The sequence below is a fragment of the Rana temporaria genome, chromosome 4, assembly GCF_905171775.1.
Source record: "Rana temporaria chromosome 4, aRanTem1.1, whole genome shotgun sequence".
In the NCBI taxonomy this organism is placed as follows: Eukaryota; Metazoa; Chordata; class Amphibia; order Anura; family Ranidae; genus Rana; species Rana temporaria.
Genome location: NC_053492.1, coordinates 446,035,787 through 446,058,714, shown reverse-complemented (window position 1 = coordinate 446,058,714; position 22,928 = coordinate 446,035,787). Strand labels below are relative to the sequence as shown.

General features: G+C 44.8%; 1 protein-coding gene across 3 annotated transcripts in view; it reads left to right on the top strand.

Moving 5' to 3' along the window:
- THADA (THADA armadillo repeat containing) overlaps nt 1–22,928 on the top strand; it is a 779,727-nt gene that overhangs the window by 117,948 nt on the left and 638,851 nt on the right. For all 3 annotated transcript variants that reach the window (XM_040351533.1, XM_040351532.1, XM_040351531.1), the window contains exon 21: nt 5,490–5,647. In XM_040351533.1, the coding sequence (XP_040207467.1) occupies nt 5,490–5,647 (158 nt within the window). The remainder of the gene's footprint in view (nt 1–5,489; nt 5,648–22,928) is intronic.

Sequence of the window (22,928 nt, the reverse complement as noted above, 5' to 3'; positions counted from 1 at the left end):
ACACCTGCTTTAACATGGCTTATCTTTAGAACAGCCATGTTCAAGTATGGCCGTCTTTCCCGCGTCGAATTTAAATTTTTTTTTTTTTGCGTAAGACGTCTGGGAATATGAAACGCTGTTACGCACGTCGCAGTTAAAAAAAAAAAACGTTGAGGCGCCGTAATTTCGCGCAAAGCACGTCGGGAAATTTTAACACTGAGCATGCGCAGAACGTTCGGCGCGGGAACGCGCCTAATTTAAATGGTGCCCGCCCCATTTGAATTAGGCGGGCTTGCGCCGAGCGGAATTACTTCACACCACCGCAAGTTTACAGGTAAGAGCTTTGTGAATCAGGCACTTGCGCTGTAAACCTGCGGCAGTGTAACGTAAATGGGATACGTTACGTTGCCGCGGAGTAACGTAATTCTACCTGAATCTGGCCCACTGTCTTTAGAGAACAGTACCAAACTGCAATCAAACAATCGTTCCTGGCAGTATTATTTGACATTTTTAATCAAAGCTGAATTTGGGCTTTTGGCCCCCTTCACACTTCAGCGTTTTTCAGCTCAAAGCTCAATGCTGAGAAATGCTCAACAATCCCATTCATTTCATTGGCCCCTGTTCACACTTGAGTGTTTTCTCACCTGTAGCAAAACTGAAGTATGGAACACTATTGCCCAACGAAAACAAACACACTGCCAGCACTACAATTAGACAAATTGTGCAAAACAATAAGATGATGAAGTGCAGCGCTGAATATGTGCAAATGAATACACAATTAAAGTGACAGTGCAAAAATGCAATACGGCCAATGACTGCCACCTGTGATTATATGAAATGTTACAAAATATACAAATGTGCAAACAATATAAAGTGACAGTGCAAATAAAAACAGTGTTCAGGCCAATGACTGGCATCTAATAACTATCAACTTGTATAAACAATATAAAACACAATGTCCATCAAAAAGGTTAAAAAAATGTAAATAAGCCCACAAGAAGTAAAAAGAGTGACTTCGGGTAAGAGAAAGTTTATAGACAGTGATGAATGGATGTTGTGGCTTTATGAAGATAAACCACCATGGAAGAGGTTCGCAGTACCCCTTGGAGAAGACAATTACCAAGGACAGGATTCACCATCCAATGTGTAGCCACCACCACATAGAATAATTGGGTACTCTTACCAAATACTGTGGATCCCTATTGTAACAGGAGTGACTTTTGGGCACAGATTGAGCCAGGAGATGGGGTGGCAAGTGAATCATAATTCATGTATTACATGAGATGGGACATTAATAATAATTCATGTTTGCAGGATGTCTTGAGATATCACAAGTTGTTGGCTTATTTAATGTGGGGACACATTCTGTTGAAAGGTGTTAATTGCATCTACTCCTAGACATTTCATTGTCCATTGTGTAAAGGTGTGACTACCTGTCTGTCGGAGACAGAACGTCTGTCTAACGATGTGGATTGAAGAGATCATTGTGTGATGGTGTTTTGTTTGAGTTCTGTTAATGAAGGAATGTGCAGTGATTAGGTCACGATAATTATAGCTCGGCGCCAAGATGTCTAGAATGTTTAGTAATTAGCTCAAAGAATGTGATTGAAGCCCCCCACGGTGTGATGTGTGGGTGGGGAGTTGATTGTTCCTTCCATGCCTTGTACTGTATATAAGACTGAAAGTTACCATTAAAGTTGTCTTCATTTTGGAACAAGTACAGAGCTGCGTGTCTCGTCTTGATTCTGGGCAAATGGGATGGATCGGGTCCTGTTGGTTGGAGTGTCGATAAGCTGTCTTGGATGTGATGGAAGGTCGTAAACGGTGGTGACCGTTACACCCATTATAAGAGCTGGGCAAGAACCGCTGAAGCCTGGGAGGAAGTGGGACGAAACTTGCTGTCCTAGTGGAACAGCTACACTGCTCCCTAGATCAAGGAGACAGTTACAGGACTTCTGTATACAGCAGCCATGTGCTTGATTCTGGTTTTCCTGCTGTATGTGTCTAGGAAACATCCACACAGGTTTCTATTGGCCACAGCAAAAACACCTAAATGAAAAACGCCTTAAATATGCTATATATAAAAAAAAAAGTTAAAAATCGCCTGACAAAAAAAAAAACAGTTTGAAAAACTCTGGAAAACGCTCAGCTCGGTGTGAAGGTAGCTTTAGGGTTTGTCTGTGTGTGTCTGTGATATTACAACGTATTATATATGCAATATAGACCTGTTGGTGCTGCAACCTCTATTAAGCCTATGATAGGAACAGGCCCAACTATGACTCCCACTTCCCGTAAAAGAGAAGTATGGTATTTTTTTTATTTTTTTTCTAATCCTACTTACCTCGGTGGATGCAGCATCAGACCGATGCTGCAGCTGTCCACCGGCGTCTCTGCACAGAGAACTGAGCCACCGAACACCGCCCATGGCTCGGTTATCACTCCTCCCCGAGCAGAGTGATGCTGACGGTCCATATCGCTTCTGCTGTACTTCGCCGCGGAGGGACGGGGAGCGTCCGTCTATGCTGGTTGCTGAGACTGCCATCAATCAAGGCAGCTGGCGGATCCCGACTTGTAAGTCGTGGTGACGCGCTGCCCCGACTGATGGCAGTGACATCAGCGTTTAGTGGACTTCAGACCGTTCTCCGCTGAAAACAGGTCACAGGAGTACAAAATGAATTGCACTCCTGTGACCCAGAGGAGAAGCCCAGCCTAAAAAGCTCAGGGTGGACTTCTCCTTTAATCTGCCAGCTGTCTACAGAGTAACCTGTCTGTTATTTTGAGCCTGATTTATGTCTAGTAAATACATTGAGAAAATCAGACGAAAAATACCTTCTTCGGAACGATCATTCGATAATCTGATCATTAGTACATAGCTTTCGAGAGCTGATCACAAAGTTAATGCGAAAATATCCAAAGGGATGAACATCAACATTTTTCATATATGTTAGCAGAACTAATTATTTTTGTTTAATTAGTACAGTATTTTTACGAAAAAAATTGTGTGACCAAGATAATACATGGTCAGAAACAAAAGAATACATTATAATACAATATAAATCATTATATCACTTCAAGAATGGAAAAGGGAAGTAGTTATAATAATGGGAGCAGAAAAATGGATACACGACATCAGGCACAAACAGGAGAAATTTAAAAAAATCTGGGAAATCTGGGAAAAACATAACCAAGAAATAGATGGATAAAACCAAAAGCCTTCTGAAGTTCGGAAAAAGAGATGGGAACAAAAAAAAAAACAAAAAAAAAAAAGAAAGATGGGGAACAATCCACAGCTTTTATTTTTAATCAGTATGTTTTTATGTATGTTTTGTTAGTATGCCCAAGTAGAGATTGTGACACTCTCTCTCTTCTTTTTCTTTTTTCCTTTGTTGGGGGGGGAGGGGAAGCTTTTATAAATGAGAAGACGCATACATAAAAATATAACCTTTCAAACACAATTTTATATTAAAAAAATGAGAAGACACATAAATATACATACAACATCTTAAACACAATTTTACAGGAAACACAGCAAAAACACTCCAAATCTGTCCGATTGTGATGGCATCTCCTGTGCACAGCCCTCTTCAGATCACCCCACAGATTTTCAATTGGATTCAGGTCTGGGCTTTGGCTGGGCCATTTCAAAACTTTAATCATCTTCTGGTGAAGCCATTCACAGAAACCTGACATTTTAACAGGAGTGTTTAGACTTTTTGGCCCGGATTCAGATAGGAGTTACGACAGTGCATCTCCGGATACGCCGTCGTAACTCTGAGTTGCGGGGTCGTATCTGTGCGACTGATTCACAGAATCAGTTACACATAGATTTCCCTAAGATCCGACCGGCGTAAGTCTCTTACACTTTCGTATCTTAGGCTGCATATTTACGCTGGCCGCTAGGTTGCGCTTTTGTAGATTTACGCGAGGAATATGCAAATTGGGTAGATATGCCGATTCAGAAACATACGTCCGCCCGGCGCATTTTTTTACGTCGTTTACGTTAGGCTTTTTCTGGCGTAAAGTTACCCCTGCTATATGAGGCGTATCCTATGTTAAATATGGACGTCGGGCCAGCGTCGTATTTTCCGTCGTTTGCGCAAGTCGTTCGCGAATAGGGCTGGGTGTAATTTACGTTCATGTCGAAAGCATTGGCTTTTTGCGTGTTAATTTGGAGCATGCACACTGGGATTCTTTCACGAACGGCGAATGCGCCGTTCGTAAAAAAAAATTCAAATACGTGGGGTCACAATTAATTTAAATAAAACACGCCCACATCATCCACATTTGAATTCCGCGGGCTTACGCCGGACCACATACGTTACGCCGCCTTAACTTAGGGCGCAAGTTCTTTCTGAATACGGAACTTGCGCCCTAATTTACGGCGGCGTAACGTATCTAAGATACGTTACGCCCGCCGATAGATACGCTATTGTATCTGAATCCGGGCCTTTATATCCACTGTAGATATATTTTGTTTAGCCTGCGGGCTGATCGGAAAAAAAAATTGATTCCTCCAGCCATGCGATACAGCACAGATGGGTGAATCTCCCGCTGTGGCTATTATATTTAAACAGCTATCAGTGGAAATACTCAAATAGCAGCCACATTTGATTGGATGCAGCCACTGTTCAGCTGACAATTTTCCGCCTGGCTCCTTTTGTTTTTTTAATCTTAGAATGTCGGTCGGTCGGGAAGGTGACAAAGCCACCCACTGATCAAATCTTGGCTTGCTCATCAGCAATGGTTTATGAATAGCTTTAGAAATAAAAGTATTTAAAGTGGAGTTCCACCCATAAACATAACATTACATCAGTAGTTTTAAAAAAATGTCATTAGTCCTTTAAGAATTTTTTTTTTTTTTTTTAGATGCCTTCAAAGTGTTGTTGCTAGGCAGAATAGTTAATCTTCCCACTTCCTGCACCTAGGTGCTTAAGCTTCCTAACCTACACCGCACAGACTCCTGGGAATGTAGTGGGTGCAACTTTCCAGGAGTCTGTGCACTCCCCAGTCTCGAAGAATCATGTGACTTGGACAGTACAGGTGCTGAAACCTGATCTGAAACCTATTACACTTCTTGTGCAGCACTGAGCATGTGCGAGATCTGCAAGCCTGAAATCCAGGAAGTCCTACAGTCTGGCTTCATGATGCCCACACTTAAGATGGCCCCAGTCAATTTCTATTTTATAAAGTGTCTAAATGCTGTAACAACCTAACAAAACGGACCTTAGTTTACAGACTAACTTTACTAGAATACATTAAGCTTGTGTATTACAGGGGTATTTATATTTAAAAAGTGAAATTGTGGCCGGAACTCCGCTTTAAGTCCAAGACAGCTATGCAACTTGCATTTTCAGACATGGGTCAGCGGGGTGGACTTTATATTTCCATCACTACAGATTCCTTTAAAATTTTGTGCACATGAGCTTTGAGTTCTGTTTCTGGTTTTCACAAATTATATTACCTTTGCCTGTGTGGACCATAACTTGTTTTTTTTCTGGTTGTCTTGAAAGGAAATGAAGGCACCTCCTGCAATGTCACGGCGCAGATGGTCCTCGTATGCTGCTGGCGCAGTATGAAGGAAGTCTCCTTATTGCTGGGATTCCTGTGTCAGAATCTTCCACTGCAGACCCAGCTGGACAGTCCTCAGGGCCTTATTACTATGGACCAGGTAAAACGTTCTACTAGAATGCCGATCTCTCCAAGTCCAGGATCTTGTGTAAATAACCAGTGTTTTGTAATTTCTCCCTTGTTAAACCAGTGTCTTGTCCAATCCGTTTAAGGCAAGCATGTCAAAGTGGTGTTTGTTGGGCTTGGTGAACCCTCCTTGCTAATTTCTTGCAGCCTTTTCATTTTCAGCGCTGCAAGTCCAGCACAGTAGTTGTAAATTGCATATGTGCAGCACTAAATGAAATGTGCAGTGATCATGTATAAACAAAATATCACATAAATGAGTGAAGACATCAAACTGAAATTGATAAAATATATTATAATCAAAACTGAAATGGATGAAAAAAATATATAAAGTTTATAGTGAAAGCAGTCCAAAAACAGCCATTAAAGAAGTGTCCATAAGCAATGCAATCCACACAAGGTGCTTGGAGTAAAAATCACCAGATGCCGATGACCACCAACCTGACAACCCCGGGTTACCATGGGTAATGCAAATGCGCTTACCGGAAGGTGTGGACCCAAGTACCCTGCGCCAAGGATAATTACACATCAGATATGGAAGCCTAATCGCTCAGGTGTCGCCAGTGTAGATGCATTCCACAAATCCTCTGGGCTCTGGTAGGTATGGACCTCTGCTTAGGTGGACCGTGGCTCTTCATTCAGACACTTAGTTTGGGTCCACATGATTGGCAAGGGTGACAGAGATTCTGGAGGAAGCTGTTCAGAACACCAGAGATGACCCACATTATAGGTTTTCTTTTCTCACCCTGATCCTGCTTTGATCACTGGAGTCAAATGCTTCTCACACTGCTTAGTAGGGCATGGCGTCGGACTGTAGCTGAAAGGAGGGCCTGTAAGACCCCTTTCACACTGGGGCGCTTTGGCGGTAAAAAAAGCGCCTGAAAGAAGCCTCATCCGCTATTTCAATGTGAAAGCCCGAGTGCTTTCAGAGCCCCTTCACACTGCCAGCGCCCGAAAAATGCTGGTTAAGCTCCGTTAAAGACCCCTTTCACACTGGGATGTTTTTCAGGCGCTTTGGCATTAAAAAAAAGCAGCTCAATGGGAAGAGGCGCTTTAGCAGCAGTGTATTCAACGCTCCGAAAGCGCTGAAAAGAAGCTGCTTGCAGGACTTTTTTTATGACGCCCTGCCAGCGCAGCGCCTCGGTGTGAAAAGACTCAGGCTTTCACATTGGGATTGCAGATGCAGCTTCTTTCAGGTGCTTTACATGCACTTTTTTTTTTTTAAAGCTAAAGCGCCTGAAAAACACCCCAGTGTGAAAGGGGTCTAAAAACGACGCAGTAGTTGGCAGAGGGCTTTTGGCGCTGGTGGAATTGCACAGAGACCCCAAATATTTTTATTTTTTATGCGACTCCTAACACTTCAAATTTAAAGTGATACTAAACACACAGGGCCAGATTCACATAGGTTAGCGGATCTAAAGATCCGCTAACCTATGTGATTTAAGATCCGCCGCCGCAAGTTTTTGAGGCAAGTGGTTAATTCACAAAGTACTTACCTCAAAACTTGCGGCGTATCGTAAATCCCCCGGCGGAATTTAAATTACGCGGCTAGGGGGAGTGTAATATTTAAATCAGACGCGTCCCCGCGCTGATTTAACAGCGCATGCGCCGTCCGCAAATTTTCCCGGCGTGCATTGCTCCCAATGACGTCGCTAGGACGTCATTGGTTTCAGCGTGAGCATAACTTGCGAATCAGTCGCATAGATCCGACCGACGAAACTCAGAGATACGACGGTGTATCAGGAGATACACCGTCGTATCTCTTTGTGAATCTGGCCCACACTGTTTAATTCGTCCCTTCTATTTTTATATATGGATGATGGCACTTTAATTATTTTAATAAAAAAAAAAAAAAACATCTACCTTTTTCCTCATATACCTAGCCTGTCTGCAGGGAAACATAAGCAGGGGGAGCTTGTAGTCTTTTGCTGCTGGTCACATGTTAACAAAAAAAAAAAAGTAAAAATAAATAATACCAATAAACTTCTAATTATTTAAAAGGGTACACAGGTTCACTTTAAAGCATCAGACACGAAATTCTGTTCCACATTGCATCCATCTTGCTCAACCTCTGTGCCAGTTGTTGAAGAGTTTCTTATATGCAGCAGATACAAAGCCTTGGAACAAGTTTTCTTTAAAATAATCATTTATGAATCGCTCCTATTTCTAATATATCGCTCAGATTCTGTGCAAAACCGTAAAATTCTCATCTGGCCCATTCTTTCGTTCACTTTATTTTATATTTTGTTTCTTAATATTCAGCAGTAACTCGTAAAACTGCCAGCGAGTAAAATTTTCGAGGAATTTCTGTGTAATTCAGAAATTGCTCTTTTTTACGGTAGAGGCACCAATATTTCGTAGAGTATATGGCCAAGTGCCGTTTAATGAGAACAATATGGATATTTGTGGCTCGCATCTGTTAAATCTACTGAGCGTTAGGATATACTATTTGAAAAGAGAATTACAAGAAATGATTCTTAGTCCACAACGTTCTATTTAAACCCAACTATGTGTAATCTAGATTTATATTTAAAGGATATAAAGAACAATGTTCAGTGTAAATGTATGGGAAGTTATGTAGTGATGTATGGTCTTTAGCTTTGGATTCCTTGTTGAAAAGTCATCCAAATCTTACTGAACATCATTTTTCATTCGACTTTTGCATCTTTTTCCTGTGGACTGTTCCAGATTGTCTTGGTTGTATTCCATACATGGAATATCGTCAGCGGTAACCAATTAATAAGAAGAGTTAGTAACCAGTAAATGTCTTAGGCCCCGTACAGACGACCGAACATGTCTGCTGAAACTGGTCCGCGGACCAGTTTCAGCAGACATGTTCGGTCGTGTGTAGGCCCGAGCGGGCAGGATTCCAGCAAACATTTGCCCGCCGGACCTTTTCCTAGCGGGCAAATATTTCTGGACTTGTTTTAAAACAGCCCGCTGGAATCCTGTCCGTCGGACATGTTCGGTCGTCTGTACAGACCTACCGTACATGTCCGAGTGCCCGCCATCCCTCGCATGCGTCGAATGACTTTGACGCATGCGTGGAAGCATTTAACTGGCAGGGCCGCCCACGTCGCCGCGTCATCGTCGCGGCGACGGCGTGGACACGCCCCGCGTATTGTTTACGCGCGGATTTCTGTATGATGGTGAGTACAGCCACCATACAGAAATCCCCGGGCATACATGTACGGTGAAAACGGTCCAGCGGACCGGTTTCATCGTACATGTATGCTCGTCTGTACGCGGCCTTAGCCTCACGTGTTTCTGGTTCGCTGGTCACAGCTTTGCTTCCCTGGCAAGTCACTGGTATAGGGACCCGGACCAGATTACAGGTTGCTTATTTTCGCTAAGGAAACCTTTTACTGAATTAAAGAAAAAAAAAAAAAGCATACAGTGCCTTAAAGTATTTATACCCCTTAAACGTTTCCACATTTTGTCATGTTACAACCAAAAATGTAAATGTATTTTATTGGGATTTTATGTGACAGACCAACACAAATTGGCACATAATTGTCAAGTTGAAGGAAAATGATAAATGTTTTCCATTTTTTTTTTTTTTTTTTTTTTTATACAAATATGTGAAAAGTGTGATGTACATTTGTATTCAGACCCCCGGAGTCAATACTTTGTAGAACCTCCTTTCACTGCACTTACAGCTGCAAGTCTCTTTGGGGATGTCTCTACCAGCTTTATACATCTAGAGAGGCGACATTTTTGCCCATTCTTTGCAAAATAGCTCAAGCTCTGTCAGATTGGATGGAGAGCGTCTGTGAACTGCAATTTTCAAGTCTTTCCACAGATTATCAATTGGATTCAGGTCTAGACTTTTGACTGGGCCATTCTAACACATGAATATGCTTTGATCTATACCATTCCATTGTACCTCTAGCTGTATGTTTAGGGTTGTTGTCCTACTGGAAGGTGAACCTCCGCCCCAGTCTCAAGTCTTTTGCCGACTCCAACTCCAGGTTTTCTTATACGATTGCCCTGTATTTGGCTCCATTCACCTTTCCATCAACTAACCAGCTTCCCTGTTCTTGTTGAAGAAAAGCTTCCCCACAACATAATGCTGCCACCACCATGTTTCACGGTGTTAATGGTGTTTAGGGTGATGTGCAGTGTTAGCTTTCCACCACACATAGCGTTTTGCTTTTAGGCCAAAAAGTTCAATTATGGTCTCATCTGACCAGAGCACCTTCTTCCGCATGTTTGCTGTGTCCCCTGCATGGCTTCTCGCAAACTGCAAACAGGACTTCTTATGGCTTTCTTTCAACAATGTCTTTCTTCTTGACACTCTTCTATAAAGGCCGGATTTGTGGAGTGAACGACTTATTGTTGTCCTGTGGACTGATTCTCCCACCTGACCTTTGGATCTCTGCAGCTCCTCCAGTTACCAGGGGCCTCTTGGCTGCTTCTCTGATTAATGCTCTTTTTGCCCAGCCAGTCAGTTTAGGTGGACAGTCATGTCTTGGTACGTTTGCAATTTTGCCATACTCTTTCCATTGTCAGATGATGGATTGTACAGTGCACAGTGAGGTGTTCAAAACTTGGGATTTTTTTTATAACCCTAACCCTGCTTTAAACTTCTCCACAACTTTATTCCTGACCCGTCTGTTGTGTTCATTGGCCTTCATGATGCTGTTTGTTCACCATGATTATCTTACAAACCTCTGAGGGTTTCACAGAACAGCTGTATTTATAGTGAGATTAAATTACACACAAATGGACTCTATTTACTAGTTGGTTCCACTCTATTTTAGTTGGGGGTATCAGAGTAAATGGGGTTGAATACAAATGCACGCCACACTTTTCAGATATTTATCGTAAAAAAAAAATTGAAAATCATTTTCCTTCCACTTCACAACTATGTGCCACTTTGTGTTCGCTTATCCCATAAAATCCCAATAAATAAAATTTTAGGTTTTTGGTTGTAACATGACAAAATGTGGAAAATTTCAAGGGGTATGAATACTTTAAGGCACTGTAGATGCTGCTTTATTTAATACACATATTTATATAGCGCCAACAATTTACGCTGCTCTTTACATATATTGAACATTTACATCAGTCTCGGCCCTTAAGGCGCTTACTATCTACATGTATACATAAACATACTAAGGCCAATTTTAGATCAAAGCCAATAACCTACCAGCTGGTCTATGGATTACAAAAGGAAACTAAAGTACCCAGAGGAAACCCACGCAAACACTGGGAGAACTTGCAAAATCCATGCAGATTGTATCATGGTTGGGTTTTTAACAGTACTGTGCTTTATTGGAATAATACTTTTCATTCTTACCTGAGCATTTTGTTGTGCATTTCCCGAAGTGCAACACAATTATTCTTAGGCTCCATTCACACCTAGGCGTTTTTACGCCCGACGCTATTGCAGCCTGAAATACGCTGGAGGGGTGATTTAACATTGTCGGCTATGGAGATGGATCACATCTCCTCTCCGAACGCCGAAACGCCGTACACCTGAAGCTCAAAACAAGTCCCGGACCTTTTTTTTCAGGCGGCTTCGGCGTTCGGCATAGCTGACAATGTTTAATCACCCCTCCGGCGTATTTTAGGCTAAAAAACTACGCGTTTTGTCGCGGCAAATCGTGGGACAATACGCCGCAATTTGTCGTGGCAAATCGCGGTACAATACGCCGCGTTCAGGTGTGAATGCAGCCTTAATGTGCCCATTCATACCGGAGTATAACTTGATGCCAGTCATGTGAAGCTTAAAGAAGTGCGTGAGCTTCTTTACTCCAGCGACTTATAGCGGGACGTTTTCTCAGCTCTTACTGGAAAGAAGCCTTTTTGTATGCACGGGTTACATTTTTTGTGATAATTCATGGTCTTCTCTGTTTGAAAGGTAGGGTGCCAGGCAGTGAGGAATTGCTGTGAATATGGCGTAGCTCTACTCTGAGTTGTAAGCAGCCATTACCTGTTGAGCACTTTGGGTTCCTAGGTGCAATTATTTATTTATTTTTGTAATTCTTTTTATTGTAAGAATATAAGGTAAAAGATACAAAACAAAGCCTATTGGGCATACCCAGGCTTGGAAATAGAAAACAAAAGCAAAGAACAGCAAGGTGATTGGTTACCAAGGCCTAATGTGACTTATTTCAAGGTATCTGGAGTGTGCAAATTAAATATTGTGTGGTTGTCCCCCAATATACAGTACCATACCTGAAAAATAAATAGAAGTGAAACCGCTTCCTATGGAGGTGATGCCGATGATCTGACAGTATCCCTGGACTCTGTCCAAATATCCCATACCTTGGAGATTTTTTTTTTTTTTGTACGTCCTCTAGATTCATATGTAAATTAATGCAGTGGAACTGTTTTGTTGACAATATTCTTCCAATAATCTAAGGTAGGGGCCTGTGTAGATTTCCACTTAAAGTGGAGTTCCACCCATAAATATAACATCCATAGTTTTAAAAAAATGTCATTAGTCCTTTACGAAATTTTTTTTTTTTTTTTAGATGCCTTCAAAGTGTTGTTGCTAGGCAGAATAGTTAATCTTCCCACTTCCTGCACCTAGATGCTTAATGCTTCCTAACCTACACCGCACAGACTCCTGGGAATGTAGTGGGTGTAACTTTCCAGGAGTCTGTGCACTCCCCAGTCTCAAAGAATCATGTCACTTGGACAGCACAGGTGCTGAAACCTGATCTGACACTGCTTGTGCAGCACTGAGCATGTGCGTGATCTGCAAGGCTGAAATCCAGGAAGTCATACAGTCTGGCTTCATGATGCCCACACTTAAGATGGCCCCAGTCAATTTCTATTTTATAAAGTGTATAAATGCTGTAACAACCTAACAAAACTGACCTTAGTTTACAGACTAACTTTACTAGAATACATTAAGCTTGTGTATTACAGGGGTATTTATATTTAAAAAGTGAAATTGTGGCCGGAACTCTGCTTTAAGGAGTATAGATTTGCGTGCATAAAACAATAAGAGGCCTATCAAAGTTCTCATAGATCTAGAGGTAGCCAGTAAATGAACGAGACCTAAAATACAAACGTTAATTGATAATGGTACCCAGGGGCAATTATGACAACAACAAAGGTACATACAGGCATACGTCTGATGTTGTAATTTGTATTTCACACATAATGCATATGTGTGCATACTAAAAAAAAAAAAACTACAGTTCCCATTTAACATGTAGCACTTCAACCACTCTTAATCGGTTTCATGCTTCTTCTTAAAAGCTGTTTTCAACCCGTCAAAACTGCCACAAAGTGAGATCATTAGTTTCGTGCAAGCCTTCACCGAGATGTGGGGTGGAGGGTAAGAATGGTAATTCGCCAATTTGCAATCACTGGAAAGCTGTAGGTTTTGTAACCTAACCCAGGCTCTGCTTGATTTTTTCCTTTTGAGGGATTTAATTTGCAAGTATTTTACATAATTTTTGCTGCTATTATGTTTCTCTGGGTGCATTTTTTCAGCATTGCATATACGTGAATCTATATGCACATATATACATATTGTTTTAAACAAGATGGCTACACGCCAATCGTTCTTTTGAAGATGTATGTGGCTGAATGAGGATATGTAGGACTGAAACGTTTCATTTAAAGGACAAATGCACAAAAAAAATTGTTACTAATGACTAACAATTACTGTACAACGTGTACAGTACTGTAGAACAAAATGTATATTTAATTATGGATGTTTGCTGTGCATTTTGTTTTATGCTGCCAGCCATTTTAGGTTTATCAAGGCCTACAGAGACACTGTCAACTTGACCATTCAGGGCATAGGATTTGTCTTTGTAAAGGGCACTTCCAGAACCTCTTGCCAAAACTTTCTTGTTTTTTCTTACTTCGTTGCATCTGGCACTAAATTCCCTAGTGTCAACTGGTGCGGTGACATCCCTGCCCCGGTCATGCCATAGTGCTCAAATGTATGCAGCAGGGCAAGGCAAACCATCTTCAGTTCCAGGATGTTGCTGGGCAACCCTCTCTTCCTGCGGTGACCAAGTTCCCTGGACCAAGAAATTGTCCAGAACTCCACTTAGCCCATCAGGCTGGTCTCAATTGTCAGGGTCCTCCAGGATAAAGAGAGGAGCGATTTTCCTGTCTTCGGTATCTGTGAGGAGATTCACCAGTCCACAGAGTCTTGTACATTTAAAGAGGAAGTAAACCCTGATGGGTTTTACTTCCTCTTTGTTTCCCTGCAAAGGTAAAGCATAATGGGCTACTGTCGCGTAGTAGCCCATTATGTGTCACTTACCTGAAACCGAGGCTGCAATGTCCCCGATTTTCTTCATTTCCTCGCCAGTTGGAAGCATCCATCTTCCTTCTGGGGTGGCGACTCTGGCTCTGTGACTGGCCGTGGTTGCTTTGACGTGACTCCAGTGTAGGCTTAGGAGATATTTACAACACCTACAGGTAATCTTTAATCTAGGCTTACCTTTAGGTGAAAGTGTGTTGTAATGCCCCGTACACACCATCACTTTATGTGATGAAAAAAGACATTTTCTGTGAAGTAAAAAATTACGTTTTTGAAACTTCAATTTTCAAAGACGAAGTTGCCTACACACCATCGTTTTTCTCACAATGTTCTAGCAAAGCGAGGTTACGTTCCACCACGTTTTTCCATTGAAGCTCGCTTCATAAGTAGCTTCTGGGCATGCGCAGTTAAAAAAACGTCGTTTTAAACCACGTTTTTTACTACACACGGTCAATTTCTGTGAAGTAAAAGTTGACGTTTTGAAAAACGACACATAAAATTGAAGCATGCTTCAATTTTTTTTGGTCGTTTTTTAGAAGACATAAAACAACGTTTTCCCCCACACACGGTCAATTAAAGTGACGTTTTTAAAAACGTCATTTTTTTTCATCACATAAAGTGATGGTGTGTACGCGGCATAAGGGTTTACAACCACTTTTATAAGGTACATTAAGATCAATCGGTCAATGTGAACGACAAAGAAGTCATGTATATAAGCAATTCAAAATCAGCATTTAAGGTTATCTGAAACAACTCTGTCCTCAGATACAACAAACAATTCACCTTATGTGTAGAGTAGTTCAACGACAGTTACCTACACGCTCTCTGGCTATTGTAGGTTTAAAGTAACAGGGAGAGACAGAGAAGGAAAGAAAAGTAATAGTGACAGTGATATTACCATGTTAAAGACATGGATGAGGGAGGGGGGGGGGGGACATTAACAGAGGGTTGTTCATAGGATCAATGTAGATGACATACATAATGCAGTTATAAAGGACCTGCCACCGACTATACAGGGAAGGCTAGGTTCGATAAAGGACAAGATAAACGTATTAATCAGCACCACTAGGGGTGTTTTGTGTCTGGGCAGCATCATATTCTCGGGAGAATTTTCAACTGTGCCCCTATCCTGCGCCAGCGTGTCCTCCATCTCATACACCTCATTCACTCTGTGGAGCCAATCTGACATGGACAGGACTCTAGAGGAGTTCCAATGAAGAGGTATTAGCGATTTAGCTGCGTTCAGTAGGTGCTTGGTCAAAGACCTCTTGTAGCGGGGTAATGAGAAGGAGGACAGGTGTATCAGGCAGCATGCAGCGTCCAGCTTCATCTTAGTTTCCGTAATTTGTCTGATTATGTGTCTCACCTCTGACCAGTAAGTGGAGATCATGGGACAGCTCCACCAAATGTGGAACAGAGTACCTGTGTCCTCTTGACATCTCCAGCAGATTTTGGACCTCTGCGGGTCCCATCTGTGAAGCCTATCGGGTGTGTTATACCACCGAGTCAAAAGTTTGTAGCTAGTTTCCTGCAGTTTAGAACTAATGGAACATTTATGGGCCATAATACAAGTGTACCTCCATTGCTTCTCAGAAATGTCCACTCCTAGATCCTCCGACCATCTCCTCCTGTGTCCATCCGGCTCCTCCCCTCCAGAGTGCTGCAACCAAAAATAGGCCACAGAAGTGGCTCTAGCCAGCGGGGACTGTGTCTGACAAGCTGTCTCTAGTTCAGTAAGTGATCTTGTGAGTGCTGAGGATGTTCTCAGCTTGTTTATGTAGCTGCGTAACTGGAAATAAGTCCAGAGTCGCAATCAGGGGAGATTGTTCTCCGTTTTGAGAGCCACCCAGTCTTTAATTTTAGTCCCCTCAAAGCACTCACCTATCAGCAAGGGATCGGATTGGGGGGATGACCTAAGAGACGAATTGTTTATGCCCGGTGTGAAGTCAGGATTGTCTACTAAAGGTGTAAGAGGTCCCGGAGTGGCGGAGATCCCCTTCTGTCTTGCGACAGTTTGGAATACCTCCAGAGTGGTTCCCGTAATGGGATTGTTACGTAAGGACGCGGGATGTGCGTTCCTTGGGATCCATGGGGAGAACTTGAGAGCCGTCGAGCAGACCTCCGCCTCCAACGTCACCCACTCCTTCATGGGTCCATGGCAGTGCCAGTCCACTACTCTAGCTAAATGGGATGCACAATAATAGGACCTGAAATTTGGTAGGCCCAGACCCCCCAATTCCTTAGGTTTCATCAAGCTTGCCAGTTTGATCCTGGGCTTCTTGCGATTCCAAATGAATCGCAGCAAAACCTTGTTCAAGGAAATAAAGAAGCTTCGGGGAATCTTCACTGGTAATGCACGCATCATGTACAAGAATTTTGGTAGGATTACCATTTTGACTATTGCAGCTCTTCCTAGCCAAGAGAAATTTCCCTGATCCCACTGTCTGAGGTCTTTTTCGCAGTCCCCCATAAGGGGTGGAAAATTTCTCTCAAACTCCCGAAATACGGGGGGTTAACCAAATGCCTAGGTATTTAAGTGCTTTGGGCTCCCAGCGGAATGGTGAGTTGGCCTTGGCCAATGCGCATACCCTATCGGGGAGGGAGATGTTTAGGGCCTCTGACTTTGTGTAATTTATTTTTAGGTTAGAGATATACCCGTATTGTGAGAAGTCATTCAATAGGCTAGGGAGGGAAAAGTGTGGGTCCGTCAGGAAGAACAAAAGGTCATCGGCGTAAGCCGCAACCTTGTACTCACTGCCCCCTACCTGAAATCCGCGTACCGCAGAATTTAGCTTAACCGACCGGATAAAGGGTTCAAGCGACAGAATGAATAGCAAGGGTGATAAGGGGCAGCCCTGCCGTGTCCCATTTGCTATTTTAACTTTCTTAGAGAGAGTGCCATTAATCCGAAGTTGAGCCGACGGGTTCTGGTACAAGGCTGCTATCCATGATAGCATATGAGGGCCCAATCCTACCCTCCTGCATACCGCCATCATGAAATCCCAAGCCACCCGATCGAAGGCCTTCTCCGCGTCCGTGGAGAGGAGAAGACCTTCGATATTCCGGACCCTCGCCGCATGCAGCAACAAAAGCGCCTTGGAGGTGTTATCTTTCGCCTCCCGACCCGGTACAAAGCCTACTTGCTCCAGCCCAATCAAGCCAGGCAGCAGAGGGCCCAATCTCGTAGCCAAAATTTTTGCGAATATCTTCACATCAAGATTTAGTAGCGAAATGGGGCGATAGCTCGCGCAATCCGTAGGATCCTTACCCGGTTTCGCCAGTACTGTGATATGTGCTGTGAGGAAATCTGGAGTTACATCCCTAGGTGAAGACAGTGAGTTCAATGCGTCCCTTAGGGGTCCCACCAGGTGGTCAGTAAATGTCTTGTAATACACGGCCGAGTACCCGTCCGGGCCTGGGCTCTTGCCTGACTTAAGTTGTTTAATAGCTAAGCTAACTTCCTGAGAGGAGAGCGGTTCCTCAAGGATAGTAGTGTCCGGGATCGGGAGCGTAGGGAGTCCGCTTTTGGTAAGATAGTCATTAATAATTTGTGCCCTGTCACCAACCATATTTGGCTGTCTATGTTGGGGTGGAAGGTTATACAGCTTGGTGTAGAAGCTGTGAAAGTGGTCGGCTATCGCCTCAGATGTCACCTCTAGGCTACCATCGTCCTTCTTGATGCCCGCTATATTGTTCATGGACGTACAATCCCTAAGTGCTTTCGCCAGGAACTTGCCCGCCTTGTTACCTGATTCGTAATAAAGCCTTTTTTTGAAAAATAGCATACGTTTAGCCGTGGAGTCAAGCAAGTGTTGTAAGTTCCTCCGAGCCTCAAGGAGCGATGTAGCCGATGAGACCGAGAGGGACTGTTTGTGCGAAGCCTCCAGGGTGGCAATTCGAGTGACTAATTGCTGAATTGTGGCTTCCCTTTCCTTCTTTCGCCTGGCGCCCAAGCCCATTAAGACCCCTCGTATAGAGCATTTATGTGCCTCCCAGACAACCAACGGGTCTGCCCCCTTAGTGGCGTTAAGTTTAAAAAACTCCTTCAGGTTATCTAATACAGTGGGGAGCATTGTCGGGTCAGTCAGCAGTGAAGCGTTAAGCCGCCAGGAAGGTGGCCGCCGAGGCGAGTCTACCAAGCCCAATGACAATGATATTGGGGCGTGATCTGAGAAGGTCTGAGTGCCAATGTGAGCTCCGTCTATCCTCTCTAGGTCTCGCTGGGATACAAAAAGGTAATCCAGCCTTGCGTACCTGGAATGCGGAACCGAGAAGTGCGTGAAATCACGACCCTCTGGGTTGAGAAAGCGCCAGGAGTCGACTAGCTGAAGTGATTGTAGCATTTGCTTAAGGCGTTTCAAGACTTTGTACGTTATACATGACTTCCCATTAGACGTGTCAACTAAGGGATTTAAGGGCACGTTAAAGTCTAGAGGTCGACCGATATGGGTTTTTCTCTGGCCGATACCGATGCCGATATTTAGAATTTGGGGTGGCCGATGGCCGATATATGATGCCGATTTTTGCGGCCGATATTTTAGGCCGATTTTTATTTTTTGGCAGGTGGCGCTAATTGGCACTGGCAGGTTGCACTGGATGGCACTGGCAGGTGACACTGGTTGGCACTAAGGTGAAACTGGAAGGTGGCACTAATTGGCATGTGGCACTGGATGGCATTGGCAGGTGAAACTGGTTGGTACTGGCAGGTGGCACTAATTGGCAATAGTTGGCACTGGCATGTGGCACTAATTGGCAGGTGGCACTGGATGGCAATAGTTAGCCTTGGCAGGTGGCACTGGATGGCCTTGGCAGGTGGCACTGGATGGCACTAGTTGGCACTGGCAGGCACTAGTTGGCACTGGCAGATGGCACTAGTTGGCACTGGATGGCCTTGGCAGGTGGCACTGGATGGCCTTGGCAGGTGGCACTGGATGGCACTAGTTGGCACTGGCAGATGGCACTGGATGGCATTGGCAGGTGGCACTGGATGGCATTGGCAGGTGGCACTGGATGGCATTGGCACTGCCAGGTGGCACTGGATGGCACTAGATGGTATTGGCAGGTGGCACTGGATGGCGTTGCCACTGGCAGGTGGCACTGGATGGCATTGACAGGTGGCACTGGATGGCATTAACAGATGGCACTAGTTGGCATTGGCAGGTGGCACTAGTTGGCATTGGCAGGTGGCACTGGATGGCACTAGTTTGCACTGGTGGGTGGAACTGGATGGCACTAGTTGGCACTGGCAGATGGCATTGGCAGGTGGCACTGGATGGCCTTGGCATGTGGCACTAGTTGGCACTGGCAGGTGGCACTGGATGGCCTTGGCAGGTGGCACTGGATGGCACTAGTTGGCACTGGCAGGTGGCACTGGATGGCACTAGTTGGCACTGGCAGGTGGCACTAGTTGGCACTGGATGGCATTGGCAGGTGGCACTGGATGGCATTGGCAGGTGGCACTGGATGGCATTGGCAGGTGGCACTGGATGGCATTGGCAGGTGGCACTGGATGGCACTGCCAGGTGGCACTGGATGGCAGTAGATGGCATTGACAGGTGGCACTGGATGGCATTAACAGATGGCACTAGTTGGCATTGGCAGGTGGCACTAGTTGGCATTGGCAGGTGGCGCTGGATGGCATTGGCAGGTGACACTGGCTGGTTGGCATTAGCAGGTTTCACAGCACATAATGTAGCTGATGTGTGAAACTCTCTCTATACAGTTTCACATGGTGCTGCAGAGAGCGGAGAGAGAAGCTCAGATTCATTGTGATGTTGAAGGTGGGCGGGACCCGGGTTGGGCAGGACTCAGCTGTCCAACACCAGCCAATGGGATGAGATCATTGGCTGGAATGCTGTCCCGCCCACCTTCAACATCACGATGAATCTGAGCTCCTCTGTCTCTGCAGCACCATGTGAAACTGTTTCACACATTCAGCTACATTATGTGCTGTGAAACTGAGAGCAGAGAGAGAGAGAGGAGTTCAGATTCATCGTGATGTTGGAGGTGGGCGGGACCCGGGGTGGGCAGCTATCCAGCCAATGATCTCATCCCATTGGCTGGTGTTGGACAGCTGAGTCCCGCCCACCCCGGGTCCCGCCCACCCCGACATCAGTCCGACAGCTCCATTCTCTATCTCCTTAGTGTTTCACACACACGGCACTGCTCTGCAGACAGTGTGGAGAAGGGAGGGGGAACCCCATGTTCCTCCTTCCTTCTCCACACTCTGCTGATGCAGATCTGCTAAATATCGGCCACATTTGGATAATAATCGGCCGATGCCGATTTCTCCAAAATGACTGAATATCGGCCCGATATATCGGCCAGCCGATATATCGGTCGACCTCTATTAAAGTCCCCTCCTAAAATGAATACAGCCTCTAGCGAAGCTGCTAAGCTCCCCAATGATCTTCTGACAGAATGATATATGGGCTTTGTTGGGGAAATATACGTTCGCCAAAGTCACTGGCGTGTTCCCATATGAGCCTCTGATAAAAACATACCTGCCTTCTGGGTCGCATAACTGTTCCGCCAACTCGAAAGGAGCCTCTTTATTGACCAATATCGCTACCCCTTTGGACCTGGCTTCACTGTTAGTAGCGTGAAATACTCTAGGATAGGATGGGCTTGAGAGTCTGGGGACCTGATGGGTCCTGAAGTGGGTTTCTTGCAAAAATACAAAATGCGACTTACCCTTTTTCAGTTCCCTCATGAGGGAGGTACGCCGCTCAGGAATATTCAAGCCTCTCACGTTATGAGAGATCACCAGCGGGTGACCCCCCAGGGACGAGTAGGCCATGTCTGAAGCTGTGGACAGAGGAGGAGGAGATGTCCGAAGGACCAGATCTGTGAAAGACAACTGCAGAAGGTAAAACAGTGGTACGATTAGCATAACCAGAAAATTTATATTGGCAATACTGCAATTTCTTTTTCTTTTTTTTTTTTTTTTTTTATGTTCTCTTGGGAAGGTACTGGGGAGAAAATCACGGTGAGGGAAAAGAGAAGAGGAAAGGAAATAGAAAAGAGTATGAAGTGGAGAGAAGAAGCGAGTTGAAGTATCTCCGGTGTATCTCTTCCGGAGGCAAAAACGATGCCCCTACAGGGAGAGAGTCACCTAGGTAATAAAGTGCAACCAGTGGCCCAAATGGGACACTAGGGAGCCTTGTGGGGTAGAAGGGAGGCGACGACACAAGATGTCAGCACCACACTTACAACTATACAGTTACAAATGAATTAGATATAACCAAAACTCAACCATTAAGGGACACGCACAGCCCTATATTTAAAGCATATGAGCAATGTGCTGTCTATTAACAATTATACCCGACCTGTCTATGGGCGTTTAAGGCAAACATGCAGCATGGAACAGCAGTATGTGTAACAGTGAAATCTAGTTAAGGCAGAATAGAGGGAGCTACTGAAAAACGTACCCGGTAGTAGTGGAATAGCCCCCCCCTCTATGGCCCTGTCATTCCCTCTCCACATCTCCCCCCCAGCGCTGGCCCCCAGAGCAACAACGGGGGAAAATACTTAACACAAAAGGGTTAAGGTGCCCTATTAGGTAGCCATGGGTTAGACCGACAGTTTACTCCAAGTGCTCCGAGTCTCAACGCTAATAATGCTGATCCCCATCACACGTATTCTACTGACCGGATCCCCGGTCAGGTAGTTTGTGCTGTCAGTTAGAGGAGCAGATGATGGGTGAGTCCCGTACGACTCCATTGCGCAGCAAACCTTCCTGGATATACCTGCTACACAAGCTGCAAAAAAGAGCCACGTCCAGGGCAGTTCAAAGTGTAGAGCAATAGGTTCCCGGTCTTTGAGCAAGATGTAACCCAGTCACAATGTCATCTGAAAGAGCAAACCGCAACCTGTCGGCTGCTGTGAGTGTCAGCATTAACAAAGGGGAAGAGCGGAGAGAAGGCACATATGGAAAAAAAAAAATTTATAAAAATAAAGGAGGCTTGGAGGAGAGGGGCTGAACTTCAGTAGATCCCTGGTAGTCGCTCTAGTTCACATCCAGTACCCTCGGAACTTCCGGGGTACCTGCTTTCGATCCGCCTCCTTTGCCACGTTTAGCTTTTTTCGCCAGCCTTGTGTCTGGCGTGGAAAAAGGTGAGTCCGGGGGACTCCGATCCGGCAATGGGTGTAAGAACTCTGCATACCAGTCCGGTAGATCCACCAAATCCAAGCCCAGAGCTTCACAGAATTCGGGCAGATCTGCAGGGGAGCGTAGTGTGTGCTGCTGCCCATTCGAGGTGACCACCAGTGCAAAGGGAAAACGCCAATTATATCTCAAATCCCTTTCCCTTAGTCTCTCCAGGAGGGGGCGCAGGGCTCTTCTGTTTCGCAAGGTGATGGGGGACAGATCTTGGAATAACAAAATGGTCGCACCATTGTATACAATATGGTCGTTCCTCCTGGCCTTATGCATAATTTCTTCTTTTAGGCCGAAACTTTCCAGGCAGCAGATGATGTCCCTCGGGGGGGCTGTATCAGATCCCCTGGGCCTAAGGGCCCTGTGGGCTCGCACAAAGTTCATCGGCGTGTCTTCCTGCCTTTCCAACAGGCTGTTGAAGATGCTGCTCAGGGTGGTAACGATTTGGTCTGCATCGACGGATTCTGGGATCCCCCTGACCCGTACATTACACCTCCTCCCTCTATTATCGAGGTCCTCGATATGACGGTTCATGTCTATGAAATGTTGTGCATGAACTAACGTGGCTTTCTCCACCCGCTGAATGGCCCAGTCTCTGCGCTTCCCTGATGTCTCCACCACGGCCATCTTTTCATTAAGCACTAGCATGCTCGTTTTAAGGTCTGTGATAGCCGCCGAAAACGTAGCCTTAATGTCCGCAGCTATCATGGACATATCCGCGAATGTTAAGGGTTGATCTGGGGCAGACTTACCCCGCGTTGAGCATTCGGAGGCTGACTGTGAATCGTCACTGTAGTCCTCCTCGTGGCGGGTGGGCGCCATCTTGGGCTTTGCAGCCGTGCCGCGTCCTGTGTTCCT